General features: G+C 40.2%; 1 protein-coding gene across 1 annotated transcript; it reads right to left on the bottom strand.

The window, feature by feature from the left end:
* Positions 1-3,544: 3,544 nt before the first annotated feature.
* Positions 3,545-10,967, bottom strand: LOC139443426 (NPC intracellular cholesterol transporter 2-like). The gene is made up of 4 exons (XM_071224415.1): positions 10,767-10,967; positions 7,716-7,832; positions 6,063-6,238; positions 3,545-5,001 (listed from the first exon to the last, which is right to left on the bottom strand). The coding sequence occupies exons 1-4, from the start codon at positions 10,873-10,875 to the stop codon at positions 4,918-4,920; spliced, it is 486 nt and encodes a 161-aa protein (XP_071080516.1). The 5' UTR covers positions 10,876-10,967; the 3' UTR covers positions 3,545-4,917.
* Between the last annotated feature and the right edge of the window lie 3,617 nt (positions 10,968-14,584).

Below are 14,584 nucleotides of genomic sequence, written 5' to 3'. Positions count from 1 at the left end.
CTTATTTCTTTGTATGGAATATCAGTACTGATCTATACGTTCCCAGATTTCCCAAACAAATATGTTTACAAATTAAATTTCACGGTTCACAACAAATACCTGATCCCACACAAACGACACACATGAAGCGCACGTACAATCTGTCAAACGCTGTGAGTCTGACCACAGGAGTCGAAAGTTCTGATTGACATAATGAGCGAGTGAGTTGGGTTTAACGCCGCTTTTAACAGTATTCCAGTTATATCACGGCGTGCCAGCTTAATGTGGGAGGAAAGCCCGAAGTGATGCAGGTCTTAGACGTTTACCACTTCGGTGAAACCCACGAGCACGGGTATGGTGCTGACAAACCTAGAAACATAATCGGGGCGAACCGGGATTCGAACCCACAATCATAGGTTTCTGGCCTGCCCAAAGTACGCAACTCTGCACAGCGAATCGCGGCGCCTTAGACGACTGGGCCACCCGTACCCCCGATTGATGACTGATGTAAAATAGGGTGTGACGTCGCGTTTAAAAGTTTATTATATTGTGTGTGCGCACGTGCGTGTGTGTGCTAATGCGGTTTCATGGTGCTAGCCTACTGACATATCATGCCAGCCCGTGAGTTATTCCCTTGATTTCGAGCGTCAGGCGAGGGAACAACAAGTGTCATCTTTCAACGTCACTTTTGGTATGAAGCGGCCAGGGGATCGAACCACCGACCATTCGCTCTGTGTACTAAATAAAATGTATGGGTTTTCTTGCCATCATATATGTCCGTGAAGGTTGCCTTGACCTTTCTTGTCATATTACTCCATTTGTCCTGTATTTTTTTTATACCCACATTTGTGTATAAAATAGCCACACACTGTAGTGTGTCAATTAAGAAATAACTATGACAAGTTATAATGTTAAAGCCGGAATTAGTTAATAAGAATTTTTAACCAGGCGTTAACCTAGATCTGGTGTTAACATTATCGCTTGTCGTAGTAATTTGTTATTTGACACACTGTAGTGTGTGCTCAAGGTAATGAGAAACAGACCCGTGAAGATCCGGGTTATCAAACTATAATAAAAAGGAGCCCAGAGACTTTTTTATTTTTAGATACTTGCCAAACATTATAGACTTGCATGGGCCGTGATGGATATATGTGCCTGTATGACAGAATAGGCCAAACTGTGTTTGTGTAAATTTGATGTATCAAATTTAAACAAATACCAGTTAAATAAACGTCAGTATTTTTGACAATATTTTGAAGTGCAGAATGTGGCAAATAATAACAACTGCTTATTAAAATCATAGCATATTACTACTGACGAAATGATGAATTATCACTTCCAAATAATACATGTAGTATATTTCACAACTCGTTTAAGTCATACACCATCCATTTCACATGTGGTTAACATATCATTCAAGGCACATGTAAGATGTGAAACTTTATAGCCAAAGTCAGTCTTAAACTAGTTATGTTGTATATCATGTATATCATGTTCTGGAGTCTCGTCACACTGTTAAAGGATGTTCATAAAATGTTAAATCTTTAAAATTATTTACCCGAATTAAAATAATCTACCCTGTGGTTAAATATAACGTGGGTTGGGAGTTCCCTGACGTTAAAATAACCGTGTTCTGAACTAAAGGCTCTAACCTTACCTTTCTCCAAAATCAAATCTCTAAATGATCTGCTATTAATGAGATTGGTTGGTTGAATATTGCTGACTTTTGTTTTCAATAATTTAACTGGGCTAAATTTAATTTAGAACCACATCACTTGTCTGTAAATATTAACTTGAGTAGTGATAGGGTGGTGGTGAAACCTCATACTGACCAATGAGAATCGAGTATTTTCAAAATTCCATTGTAGAGTTTTGCATAAACCAACATTCACTCACTTCCGGCACATTCCGGGTTTGCCACTTTCCCTTTTCAATGCTGTTCCTAACAGGCAATATGCTTTGGATGGGACATTGTTTAATATAAAAACATGCATATCACCTGCCAATATATGACATGTCCGATTGTGTGGCGCACTACCGCCATTTTCAGTCTAAGTCAAGTCGTTGCGCTAAATCTCGAAAAAAAGTATCTTCACTAACTTGGAGGAAGTTCACTGTACATCACAGCAGGAATGTGAAACCCTTCCGTGTGTACACAGCTGTTGATACGCGGCATACAGTGAACACAGAGAGTTGAGATTTACCCTGCTGTTTGCAATATTCCAACGATATCACGACGGGAGACACACCTCAAATGGGCTTCAAATATTGTCCACATGGGGGGTGTCGAACCCGTGCCTTCTGTAGGATAATGGAAATATTTGACCATGAGACTATCGTGCCGATAAATACAGTGTCTAGCTGCATGCTCTGGCGAAAATGGGATAATTCGTTCGTTCGTTCGTCGGTTCGTTCGTCAGCTTGACGAGAAGAAGCTGATATCATACAGGTTCTGTGGGCCAGCTTCGGGGTGAAGAGTTTGTTCCACACGATGTACACACTGAACATAATAAAAGAAGTCCACTTTCCACTGACAGTGTCACCAGTAATTAATCATGCATACGCATATTGCCTGTGTCCACTCCTTTGGAGTGAACAGAGACGCTTCTTGCCTCAGAAGTCAACAAATGAAGCGATTCAGTTCTGGGCACAACTGAAGCTCAATAAACTCAAACTCATTCTAGCACAGTCACCAGCCATCGAACTCCACTCTGCCACCGTCTGCCTGTGGTCCAGTAGATACAGTGCCTGCCCAGAGAGCAGTAGGTCGGTGGTTCAATCCATGGCTGGTCATACCAAAAGATGGTACTTGTTGTTTCCCGGTATGGCGCTCAGCATTAGGGGATGAAATAAGCACTGGCTGGCTTGGAGTCAGCATACTGTGTAGGTGCAATAATACCATGTTAAACCCCGTTCGTCACCTCACTTCTCTGGCAAAGGCTTGCCAAACGTCACCAGCCTGTGACCTGTTGGGCTGACACAACACAGCATATTTTGTGTATGGCGAAACACATAGGGAACAGCATGCTTTGAACGCTACACAAAATGTTTGTTTGTTATTTAACACCGAATTCAGCTATATGACGGCGGTCTGTAAACAGTCGAGTCTGGACCAGACAATCAAGTGATTGGCATCATGAGCATCGATTCACGCAATTGGGATACGAAGACATGCATGAACCAAGTCAACGAGCTTAACCTCCCTATCCTGTTTGTCGCCTCTTACGACAATCATAGACGCCTTATACGGCAAGCATGGGTTCCCGAAGACCTCTTCCACCCCTGATCAGTTAGAAATGACAACACACATGCTCATAATAGAAAATAGTTTATTCTTATAAAAAGGTGTCAGTGTACATTGCCCACTCATTCCCATGTTCACGTCTGTGCCCCAAATGCCCTGTGTAATATTTCCCGACACACTGTCAAACCAAACTTCTGACAATAAGGCCATCAATGTTTGGACGTCTCCTTAGATATCTGCTTCCTAACCCACGATGTCACAACAAGCTCCACAAGCTTTGATGAGAGAACACCCATCAAAGGATGTGAATAACAAATGTAGACATTATTTACTCTTGTGAACTTATTTTATTAGTTTTATACTCGCACAAAATACTTGGTCAGATCAACACACCCAACAGCAAGTGATGACAAAGTTTGAAACAAAAAAAAGGGACAGATCTAACCACATTTTAATATGGATACCCAAGGAGGCAGCAGGAATCATAAAGAAACTTTTACATCGACATGATACACAGTTAGACTAAACTCAAAAGCTTTTAATACTAGCCTGGGTAAAGATAAATACCCTTGTAATGCTAAAACAATGGGTAACTTGGAAATTATTACTAGCCCCTGGATAGCAGGCTAGTGTTAAGATCTAAATATGCATGACACAGGGCTTTTATTTTGCAACATATAAAAGATAGATGCAAATAACATATCAATCTCATTCTGTCTCAGACAAATATTTCAAATAACAGACTGACTTACGCTCAGGTCAGCTATACAGAATCTACAATTTGCAAAATGAGAAACATTTGACCTTCATGCAGTTATAGATAGATATACAACAATGTAAAATATTGTTCTATATGAGGAATGTGAACAGTTGCATATGCAGTAAATATTTTTAACAGACTTCAATACTGACATTTTGAAATGTCTTGTACATTTGGCACACAGTGTTCTTGAGTTAGAATGTCTCAAATCAATGACAAAAATCTGCTGTCAGGTTGTTAAGTTATCACAGCATCTTCAAAATGCAAGATGCCAACACTGCCCAATATGTGTCTCATTCAGCAACACCTTGAGTCTCCTGACCTTGGATTTTGGTACACAAGGGCAGATAACTCTCAGCACATTTTATGGCATGTCAAGAGGTTATACAATTTAACATTTTCTGTTAATGTTTTCGAAACTAACTGAAGAAAAATCATTTCGTTAATTTAATCAAAATTGACTAAACGTGGTAGATAAGCAACCATGACTGACAATTTAGAGAGTGGTAAAGTAATTAACAAGCTGACAACGACTGTGTCTGTAACATTCTTGGCAAAATGTCTTCTATCTGGAAAGAGTACAATCTGTGAGTTATATTTTGGCTGATTTGATTTCTTTTGGAACCTTTTGTGATAGCTGCCAAACTTTTTCCTGCCTTTGAGAGAAGCATTGATTCAACCACTAACAGACATGTTATCTGCAAACCACTGACATTTATCTAAAATGGTTTCATGTATACATGAAGAGATTTCAATTTATGTATGTACAACAAAAGAAGAGTACTCACATACATAGTAGAGATTTAACATGACAAAGATATTAAAAAGAAAGCGAGATTCTGAAATACACCCACAATATTTTATAAAAATATGGTTTTATGTCTTTTCATTCTTAAATCCTGCGGAGACTGGAAAAGTTGTAAGGTTGGTTGAATCACTTGATCTCTGCCGGCATCTCCACACACCAGATGATGTTGGCCTTCTCGTCATTGAGCTGCCACTTGACCACAAGCCTCACCTGCCGATTAGAGAGCATAACTTAGCCAAAACCAATCTCTCCAACCTTGAGCTGCTTCTGGGGGCACAAACTGCCCAGTCGTCTAAGTCACCGCAATTTGCTGTGCAGAGTTGCGCCCCTTGAGCGTGCCAGAAATCTTTGATTATGGGTTCAAATCCCGGTTTGCCCCGATTATGTTTCTACGATTGTCAGCACCATACCCGTGCTCGTGGGTTTCACCGAAGTGGTAAATGTCTAAGACCTGCATCACTTCAGGCTTCCCTCCCACATGAAGCTGACATGCCGCAATATAACTGGAATACTGTTAAAAGTGGCATTAAACCCAACTCACTCACTCACTGAGCTGCTTCTTGGGGAATAATTCTTAAAAAACAAAACTACATGATGGCGCTGAAGCTCATCTGGTACATGTATTCACAGAGTGATACGTCCATACTGACTGCTTTGAGTATGGTCTTATTCCAGCAATATCACGGCGGGGTACACCAGAAATGTATGCTGACTATAATCGTAATTGAGTTTAAGCAACACGAAGTCATATTACGAGGTGAAGGATGTGACTGGCCATGTTAACAAGCATTACCATTAGCTCACTTGGACCAGTGTGCTAGAAATTCCCCCAATACAATAACTTAATTCCTAAATCATTTAAATAACCATATTCCTAAATCCTTTACAGTGATTAAAGTTAAGTGAAGTCTTGAGGGATGCTGCTATAGTACACTACTCAATGTTTGATTGAGATAATCAAATATGTCACATATATTTAAATATACACTTGACACTTAAGACCTTTTTTAGTATCATGGAAAGATAAAAATATCCCTATGAAAAGAGGACTGGTATATTTGCATACACAAATATAAGGACTCCATAAATATTACCGTTTTTAACATTGTGGTTCTGACAAGGACCCCTATTGGATTTCATGCTTAGTTTCGAACACGGCCATTATGACATAAGCTATGTTCCTGCAGACATGATTTGGTACACCATGATATTTGACTATTTCAATCAATGTTGCTATTCCACGGAGCTATTCTTTGCTAAATAGTACTTACATCTGGGTAGTACGACTTCACTGGAATCACTGATTTGTATTTGTACCCAGTTCCTGTTTTTAGGGGGCAGGTCAATCCCGAGTCTTTACATGCTTGAGGGTTATCCAGTGGGAAGGGAACAGCCACGCCAGCAATTATTCCGTGAACCACAGCTGTCGCACTTGTGACTTCAATGTCTTCAACAAAATAAAGACTTTATCAAACAATATTTCATAGTGACTATGGTAACGAAATAACAGGTGCGCTGAAATGCGTTAAAAAAGAAAAAAAACAAGAAATAAGTAAAATCTAAAGTATGACTATTATTGGCGCATGGTTATATGTAGTCTACATTAACAACATCACCTTGTAATAAAGAAATTTTCCAGAAATATGAAACCCGATCTTAAAAAACAGTGGTTGATATTATGAGTAAAGTACCAGGCTATCAAGGTACAATGTTATGCTATCAATTTAGTCACCAAGCCTCACCATCCAACCCATTTAGTCACCTTGTATGACAAGCATAGGTTACCATGGTTACTGGGGACCTATTATACCTATGATTCCCGATCTGCCTCTGTGGTAGTTATTGTCCCCAGTGGGGATTCCCGATCTGCCTGTGGTACTGGTATTGTCCCCGGTGGGGATTCCCAATCTGCCTGTGGTACTGTTATTGTCCCCAGTGGGAATTTCCGATCTGCCTGTGGTACTGTTATTGTCCCCGGTGGGGATTCCCAATCTGCCTGTGGTACTGTTATTGTCCCCAGGGGAATTCCTGATCTGCCTGTGGTACTGGTATTGTCCCAAGGGGGAATTCCCGATCTGCCTGTGGTACTGGTATTGTCCCCAGGGGGAATTCCCGATCTGCCTGTGGTACTGGTATTGTCCCCAGGGGGAATTCCAGATCTGCCTGTGGTACTGTATTGTCCCCAGGGGGAATTCCTGATCTGCCTCTGCAGTGATGTTATTATCCCCAGTGGAGATTCCCGATCTGCCTGTGGTACTGTTATGGTCCCCAGTGGGAATTCCTGATCTGCCTGTGGTACTGGCATTGTCCCCAGGGGGAATTCCCAATCTGCCTGTGGTACTGTTATGGTCCTTAGTGGGGATTCCCGATCTGCCTCTGTGGTACTGGTATTGTCCCCGGTGGGGATTCCTAATCTGCCTGTGGTACTGTTATTGTACCCAGTGGGAATTCCCGATCTGCCTTTGCAGTGATGTTATTGTACCCAGTGTGGATTCCCAATCTGCCCGTGGTACTGTTATGGTCCCCAGTGTGGATTCCCGATCTGCTTATGTGGTAATGTTATGGTCCCCAGTGTATATTCCGGGTTAAAAGAGGTCACCAGCAACCGATGCAACCAAATGGATCAGAAGGTCAGACTCAGTGACCTTGCTGATTGTGTGTCATTGTACCCCGACAGGGTGGATCTTTGCTAACATTATCAATCAATGGATTGTCTGGGGCTAACTTTTATTGACAGGACCCCATCAAATAGCTGGAATATTGCTGAGTCCAGCATTAAACAACAAACAACCAAAACAGTAAATGTAAGAGACTACTTTACTGTCACAAATGTTCATTGCCCAATCAGAATTGAGTTAAGATGGAACATTAGTTTTGTTTTCCAGTAGACATGGTTTATCAGCATGATAATAGTACAAACTTACTTGTCTTGAATGACACATCAAAAATAACACCAGTGCCTTTCATGAGTTGCACTACACCACCAGTAACTGTGGCATTAGTGCCAACTGAAGCCACCACACCTTCATACTTGGAAGAGTCTGCAACATAACAGATAACTGTGTACAAGCATTTCGTATCACTAAAGCAGGGCTATACACAAGGACCAAGACAAGGTAACATGATAGGACTACTTGTTTTCACCAAAAAACATTAGTTATCATACATAAGTATGAGTGAGTGCGTGAGTATGGTTTTACGCCGCTTTGAGCAATATTCCAGCAATATCACGGCGCGGGAAACTAGAAATGGGCTTCACACAGTGTACCCATGTCGGGAATCGAACCCGGGTCTTCGGTGTGACGAGAGAATACATGAGTATGATCATGATGATTCACTACTAGTTTGAAATGAGTCTTTTCTATATGCGGGATATTGGGGATGTAACGATGCACCAATACCAACAATATCATCGCTACTCAGGTACACATGATACTTGAACCGTACGTTTAGAACAGGAACTAATAGAGTTACCTCCCATAATGGTAGAAGAAGCATAGCGCCACCTGTAAGCATGGCACAACAGGACATGGTAGCACTGACAAACTGTTAAATTTAATAACTGTCTCTTCATTCAAAACTGTTTTGTTATGTGGTTTTCTTTGTTAACGTTTTTGAGACAACAATCACTAAATGCATGAAGAAAGAGGTTTTAGAGCTGTACTTCAGTGACGTCATCATTTCTTACAATTTGATGTGGCGTAACATGCTTCCAGTGGTATTGTCAGCGCCTATCGTGATGCGAATCGTATCACAAGATACCAGGTGATACTCAGCTCTACAGGGTAGATAAAGAATTGTGACAAAATAAAAAGTCCTTATCAAGCATTGTCAAAGTTCACACCTAAAAATTATGATCACACAAACATTTTTCTGTTTAGTTTGTTGCAGATTCATGGACACTTGTCTCATTTATTTTGCTTGGATTATGGATCCAACAACCTCAAAAATTGGAAATTAAGAAAAAATACATCAGAATGAAAAGGTTAAATATCACTTTGACAAAGTTTAATCGAGCGGTTTTTAACTGATTGAATCAGAAGATTTTCCAAAAATACATCATCATATTTTTATCACTTTCCGATCCAAATCAAACTTTAAGATAAATAACAAAAATCGTGTACAATGTATTTGCCTTTTATCCGACCTATCCACTAATGTTTCACAATCAAAATGCATAATGCCCCCTTCACATACACAGAATTTTCTCATTAATTTATAAAATTTTGTTGCAAAACACGAAACAAAGCCCTGTGACGTCAGCCTTGCAACAGAGTTTGCTGGGTCATCAAGTGTGTATAAGCTCCTCTCGGTGATCTTTCCGGTATCATATCTTCCTGCAATGTCGTTGAGTTTGGAATATTTGTATACTAAAAATATCCTGTTGCTGCGCATTTCATAGCAAGCGCTAGTTTATGAAAGCACTTTAATCTTCAATATATTTCATATTTTGGATTCTACTGTTCATGGATTAAAAGGATTTATGAATGGGAAGTAAAATACATATCTTATTTTCTCGATTCGATTCATTAACTTGAGACGGCCAACGCTGACACCGTATTCGTGTGTGCGTGATTCCCGTGCACCCTTTCGAGTCATATGGCCCTGTGATGCAGGGCTAGCATTATGCAGATGGCTGTTTCAATGATGCTCGTTCCACCCGTGACGCACAGGACTGGTTGTTGATGAAATATAGTGATAGCTAAATAGACAGATATTTTATTCATGCACCGATTGTCTTTAAATGTAATATCCAGTTATGTGTGACTGTTTAATAATCTCATACCAACTTTGACTGGAGTAGGTCCGATAGTTTTTCAGATATCGTAGTAAACGTCGGTACCTTAAATTATCTTCCAGACCATAGACTAGGTGAAGCTTTATCTTTATTCAAACATATTTCAGTCTTTGACTTTGCTGTGTAACTATGGAGTTATTGTGAATATTTCTTGTACCCACATGTCCCCGATGGCCGATATTCTTTAAACATGCATGTTAAAGGCTGGTGAAAAATCAGCATTGGGCTCTAGTACAACATTTTGAACAGTTGATGAAGGAGTGAATCGTTGCTATTAGGGCTGGGATGGATAGCATGGGTACTCGGGTCGGGTGGATACTGAGTAGGACCCAGGTACACACAGGACTACCCGGACCCACGGTTATTCACGTGATACATTGATTAATTTCACAAATTACCTGGAACTCTGTGGTTAGGAGTCAGAAGGGAAATGCGAATATTAGTCACTTATAAGTGACTAATATTCGCATTTCCTTTCTGACTTTGTATGCTTGAATAAAGATAAAACTTCAGTCAACTTCAGTGTATGCATGACCAGATTGTTTTATACGAGCACTTAAATACATTTTGCCAGGGCTATGGTCAAACTATTCCCAATCGGACATTTGGACCTATCTCTTGGGACCTACAGCGTGTACTCGGGCAGGGCCGGGTTTTGTTTAAACATATTTTATTCTCATGAAAAGGATTGGGCACAAGTTATCACAACTTAGAACGGTCTCTCCCATAGATTTACATGTATGCTTATTTACAGTTAATAAATCAAATGACAGAAAGGAAAGGAAAGGAAAGAGATAGAGAAACGTATGTACATTCGACATGTTCACATTGCTCACTCAAACCTTTTTGTTTTCTTTATATATGTATGTACATTCCTAAAAATGCTTTCGTTCACATGATTAGGTAAACTTGCATTTCCAACTAGCATCAGGTCAATATTTACATCACAAGCATCTTTCACAATTACAATAGTGAGTGTATCAATTCGTTTCTAGCTGATTTAAATAAAGGACATTCAATAAAAAAAATGATATGAATTTTCACTTGGGTAGGGTCGGGTAATAGGGGGTGGGTAACTGGGAAGTACATTTTGACTCATCCCAGCCCTAGTTGCAGCCCTAGTACAATTTTCGCAACTACCGTTCACGCTGAACATCGCGACATTGAGAATACTTACCACAAGGCTTCCATGAAGGTCCTTGGCTGTGAACTATGGACAAGACTCCAAACAAAACAGCAACAGTTAATAGCTTCGATTCCATTTTCTTGGCAAACAAATCTTCCATTGATAGCCTTCCCTCGCGTGATCGCCTGACTGTCAGTCATGTGACTACTTCCGTATGCAACCGTACGATCAAGGTCTGAATCCAAGCTCCTTTCCAGCGCGTGACACCGTCGTAACACTCTCGGTAGTAATAGAGAGCACTCTGAACGGGCTCTCGCTGTGAGGAGCATGGGACGTGAATCATTCGCCACAAGCTCATCACAGCGATATACATTCGCGATAGACTGGTTTCTAAGCTGGTTCCCGGCTCCATATGCGCGTCGTCAACTTGCGCCGGGACAAGTAGCTTACGGAAAGGGGCGAGTGGTGAAAGAATGTGAATAATATATCACGCACTGAGGTGGAGCTTTCATCAAGGAGTTATCCCATGTTGGCATCAGCGATAAGCAAGTGGCCCGGTTCTTTTAACTTTGATATGCGTATATGTAGACTGTTCATTACCAGATACAAACAAATTAAAAAAACAAATTGAATTCACGATTTTCATTTAACTTTGTTTTGGGTGTCTTCAAAAGCCAAATTTAATCGATCCTCGGGACCTGCCAGTAGAACTGCTTCCAACAATTGTCTCCATGCTTCTTGCATCGAAACCCCTTGGCCTTTTGCGATAGCTCCTTTGGTTGTGGCATATTATGGAATTCGTCTCTGGATATTTTCTGATATATTTACTTTAAGAAACGTTTCTTCAAAGGTTCCGCATAGGAAAAATTGTTTGTTGACATTATGTTTAAACATACTAATGCAGGTGCCGCGTCAAGACACTGAAGGAAGCGTCAGTAAAATATGTGAATATTTATTGCCTTTAACATTGACGCTTGTGCCATAATGAGTCTTCAGTAGGGTTGTGTGTTTGTTGTCTCATGCCGCACTCAGCAATATTCCAGCTAATGATGGCGGTCCGTAAATAATCGAATAATCGAAATGTTCTTTTCCACTTGTATGTCATGTTTTGTTTGTTTGTTGTTTAACGACGCACTCCGCAATATTCCAGCGGTCTGTAAATAACCGAGTCTGGACCAGACAATCCAGTGATTGACATCAAGAGCATCGATCCACGCAATTGGGATACAATGATATGCATCAACAAAGTCAGCGAGCCTGACCACCCGAACCCGATATAGTCGCCTGTTACGACAAGCATAGTCGCCTGTTACGGCATGGGATGCTGAAGACCTATTCTCTACCCAGTTCTTTGCGGCAGCTGCCCCCTTCAGACTTCCTTCAGACGATATGCACATTCCTTTTGACTTGTATATGTGTGAGTAGAGATAAAGCTTCAGTCTACTTCAGTGTGCGCATGGTCTGTAGGTTTGATACATGTATCTAAATAGTTTTTGCCAGGACTGCGGTAAAACTATTCACAATCACACATTTCGTTCCAAACTCTTGAGACCTTCATTGGGTACCCGGGTAGGGTCGGGTACCCGGATAATAAATTTGGTTCGTTTAGTCTACACTTTATTATTCCAAGCAACTATGATTTCTTTAAAAACAAATGAGAAATAACATTATTAAAAACTTTGTCTGTTTTTACAGGGACATATTTATCCCTTGTAATAATTTATGTGGATGAGTGAGTGAGTGAGTGAGTGAGTGAGCATGGTTTTACGCCATTTTTAGCAATTGATATTCCAGCAATAACACGGTTGGGACACCAGAAATGGGCTTCACACATTGTACCCATTTTGGGAATAGAACCTGAGTCGGCAAGAGGAGCTTTAATCACTTGGCTACCTCACCGCCCCTTGATGTGGATGGCAGAGCAGTGGCATATGAAGGTCCAGGTGAGACATAATGGAAGATAAGAAGCAAGTGGTTTTCAACATTTTATTGCATTGCAAATAGTACAAAAATATGAAGGTCCAGTCCACCATAGATACAAAATAGAGCATCTGTTTCCATGACAACATGGTGGTGAAGCACATAGTAACAGACAGACACTGGTAGAATAAATAGCAAACATTTCATAAATAAATACTTCCAATATTTAATCTGATTATCAACAAAATGCTTAACATCACAAGGTCTGGCCTGTCAATGGAAAGGGTGATTTTCCACACAGAAGAGAGAAGGTCGGGTGGGGAGGAATGGGGGGTCAAGGTGAAACACTGGACATTTAGGTCAACAACAGTTCTTTCTGTTTCGTGCTGTTTGTTAATCTTGGTAATGTAAAATATACAATATTAACACAAAAGCTATGAACAATGTTACTAAATTAGTATCCAAATAAATTAATTTCAGCCTTGACATTAACATGTACAAATGCAACCTGTCATCGCCATAGGATTGGATGCAACTCATGTTTGGTTAAATCACCCTAAATACATCTACACTGCCTTTAAAAGAAAATACTTTGGCTTCTCCCACATGAAAATTTAACGAATAACTCCACCTACTGTTTCAGTGTGCTATAAATTATAAGTGATAATACACAACTGACAACCAATCCCTGGCCTCAATAGATGTTATTCATATGAATCCCACTTTCTTGTCCTATTAAGTACAGATCAAATATGGATTCTATATCAGATATGAAGTACATATCTGATAATGGATGTTGTTGTGTAAGCGGCATGTATGATAGTGTTTTAAACAAAGGGGATCATGAGGTCCTTGCAGTTTTCTAGATTTGTATACAGGGACCTCCTAAGTGTTAAACTGTTAACATAGGGGCATAACAAGGAGCCCTTGACTTTCATTCCTAATTTTGAACCTGTTTGGGCCATATATTATTGTGACAATTCCTGTGACCCAGACAGTCCAACCAAATCACTTTAACAGGAGGGGCGTTGTAGCAGTAGCAGTAGCAGATGAAGAATTAAGGACAAGCTTGGATCACTAAAAGGTCTATCAAGGTCCAACTCACACCAAAATTCATACATAAGTCTTTAGTTTTGTATGCCAATGTCTGGTAGGCATGACAGAGAATTGAAAATGAGATAACCATCGCCAATACCTCACGGTCTTGTATAATACTACATTCTTCAAAGTGTTTTTTTACATCATCCTCATGGATTCTGGAGAGAGTGAGTGAGTATGGTTTTGGGCTGCTTTTAGTACAATTTCAGCAATATCACGGCAGGGACACCAGAAATAGGCTTCACACATTGTACTCTTGCCGTGAATCAAACCCTGGTCTTAGGTGTGACGAACGGACGCTTTAACCACTAGGCTACCCCACCGCCCCATGGATTCTTGAGGAAAGGGAATAGCTAACAATTATTTCTCTTGCACTGGCTCTACTTATCTGAGTTCATGCATTTGGACACTGCAAACTGAATTAAATATATTATGTCAGGATGTTGATGTCGTGATGTTGTTGGAAGCATTTCAAACACCTGGACACATTCACCATCACATAGTCATAACCTATATCATGTTTCTCTGCATCTGTGATGATTTCTGGAATATGATCAACGGACCCATGAGCCGAAATCATGCTTAACTTAACATCCTGTGATAAATTATTGTTAATCTGTGTGTAAAGTTCTCAAGATTACAGACAGAAACAGCTCCACAACAGCCCTTGTGGTGTGATAGATACTTCAGATATATCTAGGTTAAAAACATAAACACAGCAAAAATATATATTTCAAGACTATCAACAAGATAAAGGTTGGACTGAAGGTCAATCTGTTCTACGAGCAATACTGAAAGCCATGGGATAAGTAGTGTATGAGCAGGTAGGAATCTCAGGACATTTGTCAGAT

Source organism: Haliotis cracherodii, unplaced genomic scaffold (assembly GCF_022045235.1).
Source record: "Haliotis cracherodii isolate W230 unplaced genomic scaffold, xgHalCrac1.p SCAF_5, whole genome shotgun sequence".
NCBI classification, from domain to species: domain Eukaryota; kingdom Metazoa; phylum Mollusca; class Gastropoda; order Lepetellida; family Haliotidae; genus Haliotis; species Haliotis cracherodii.
This window is presented reverse-complemented; position numbering and strand designations above follow the sequence as displayed.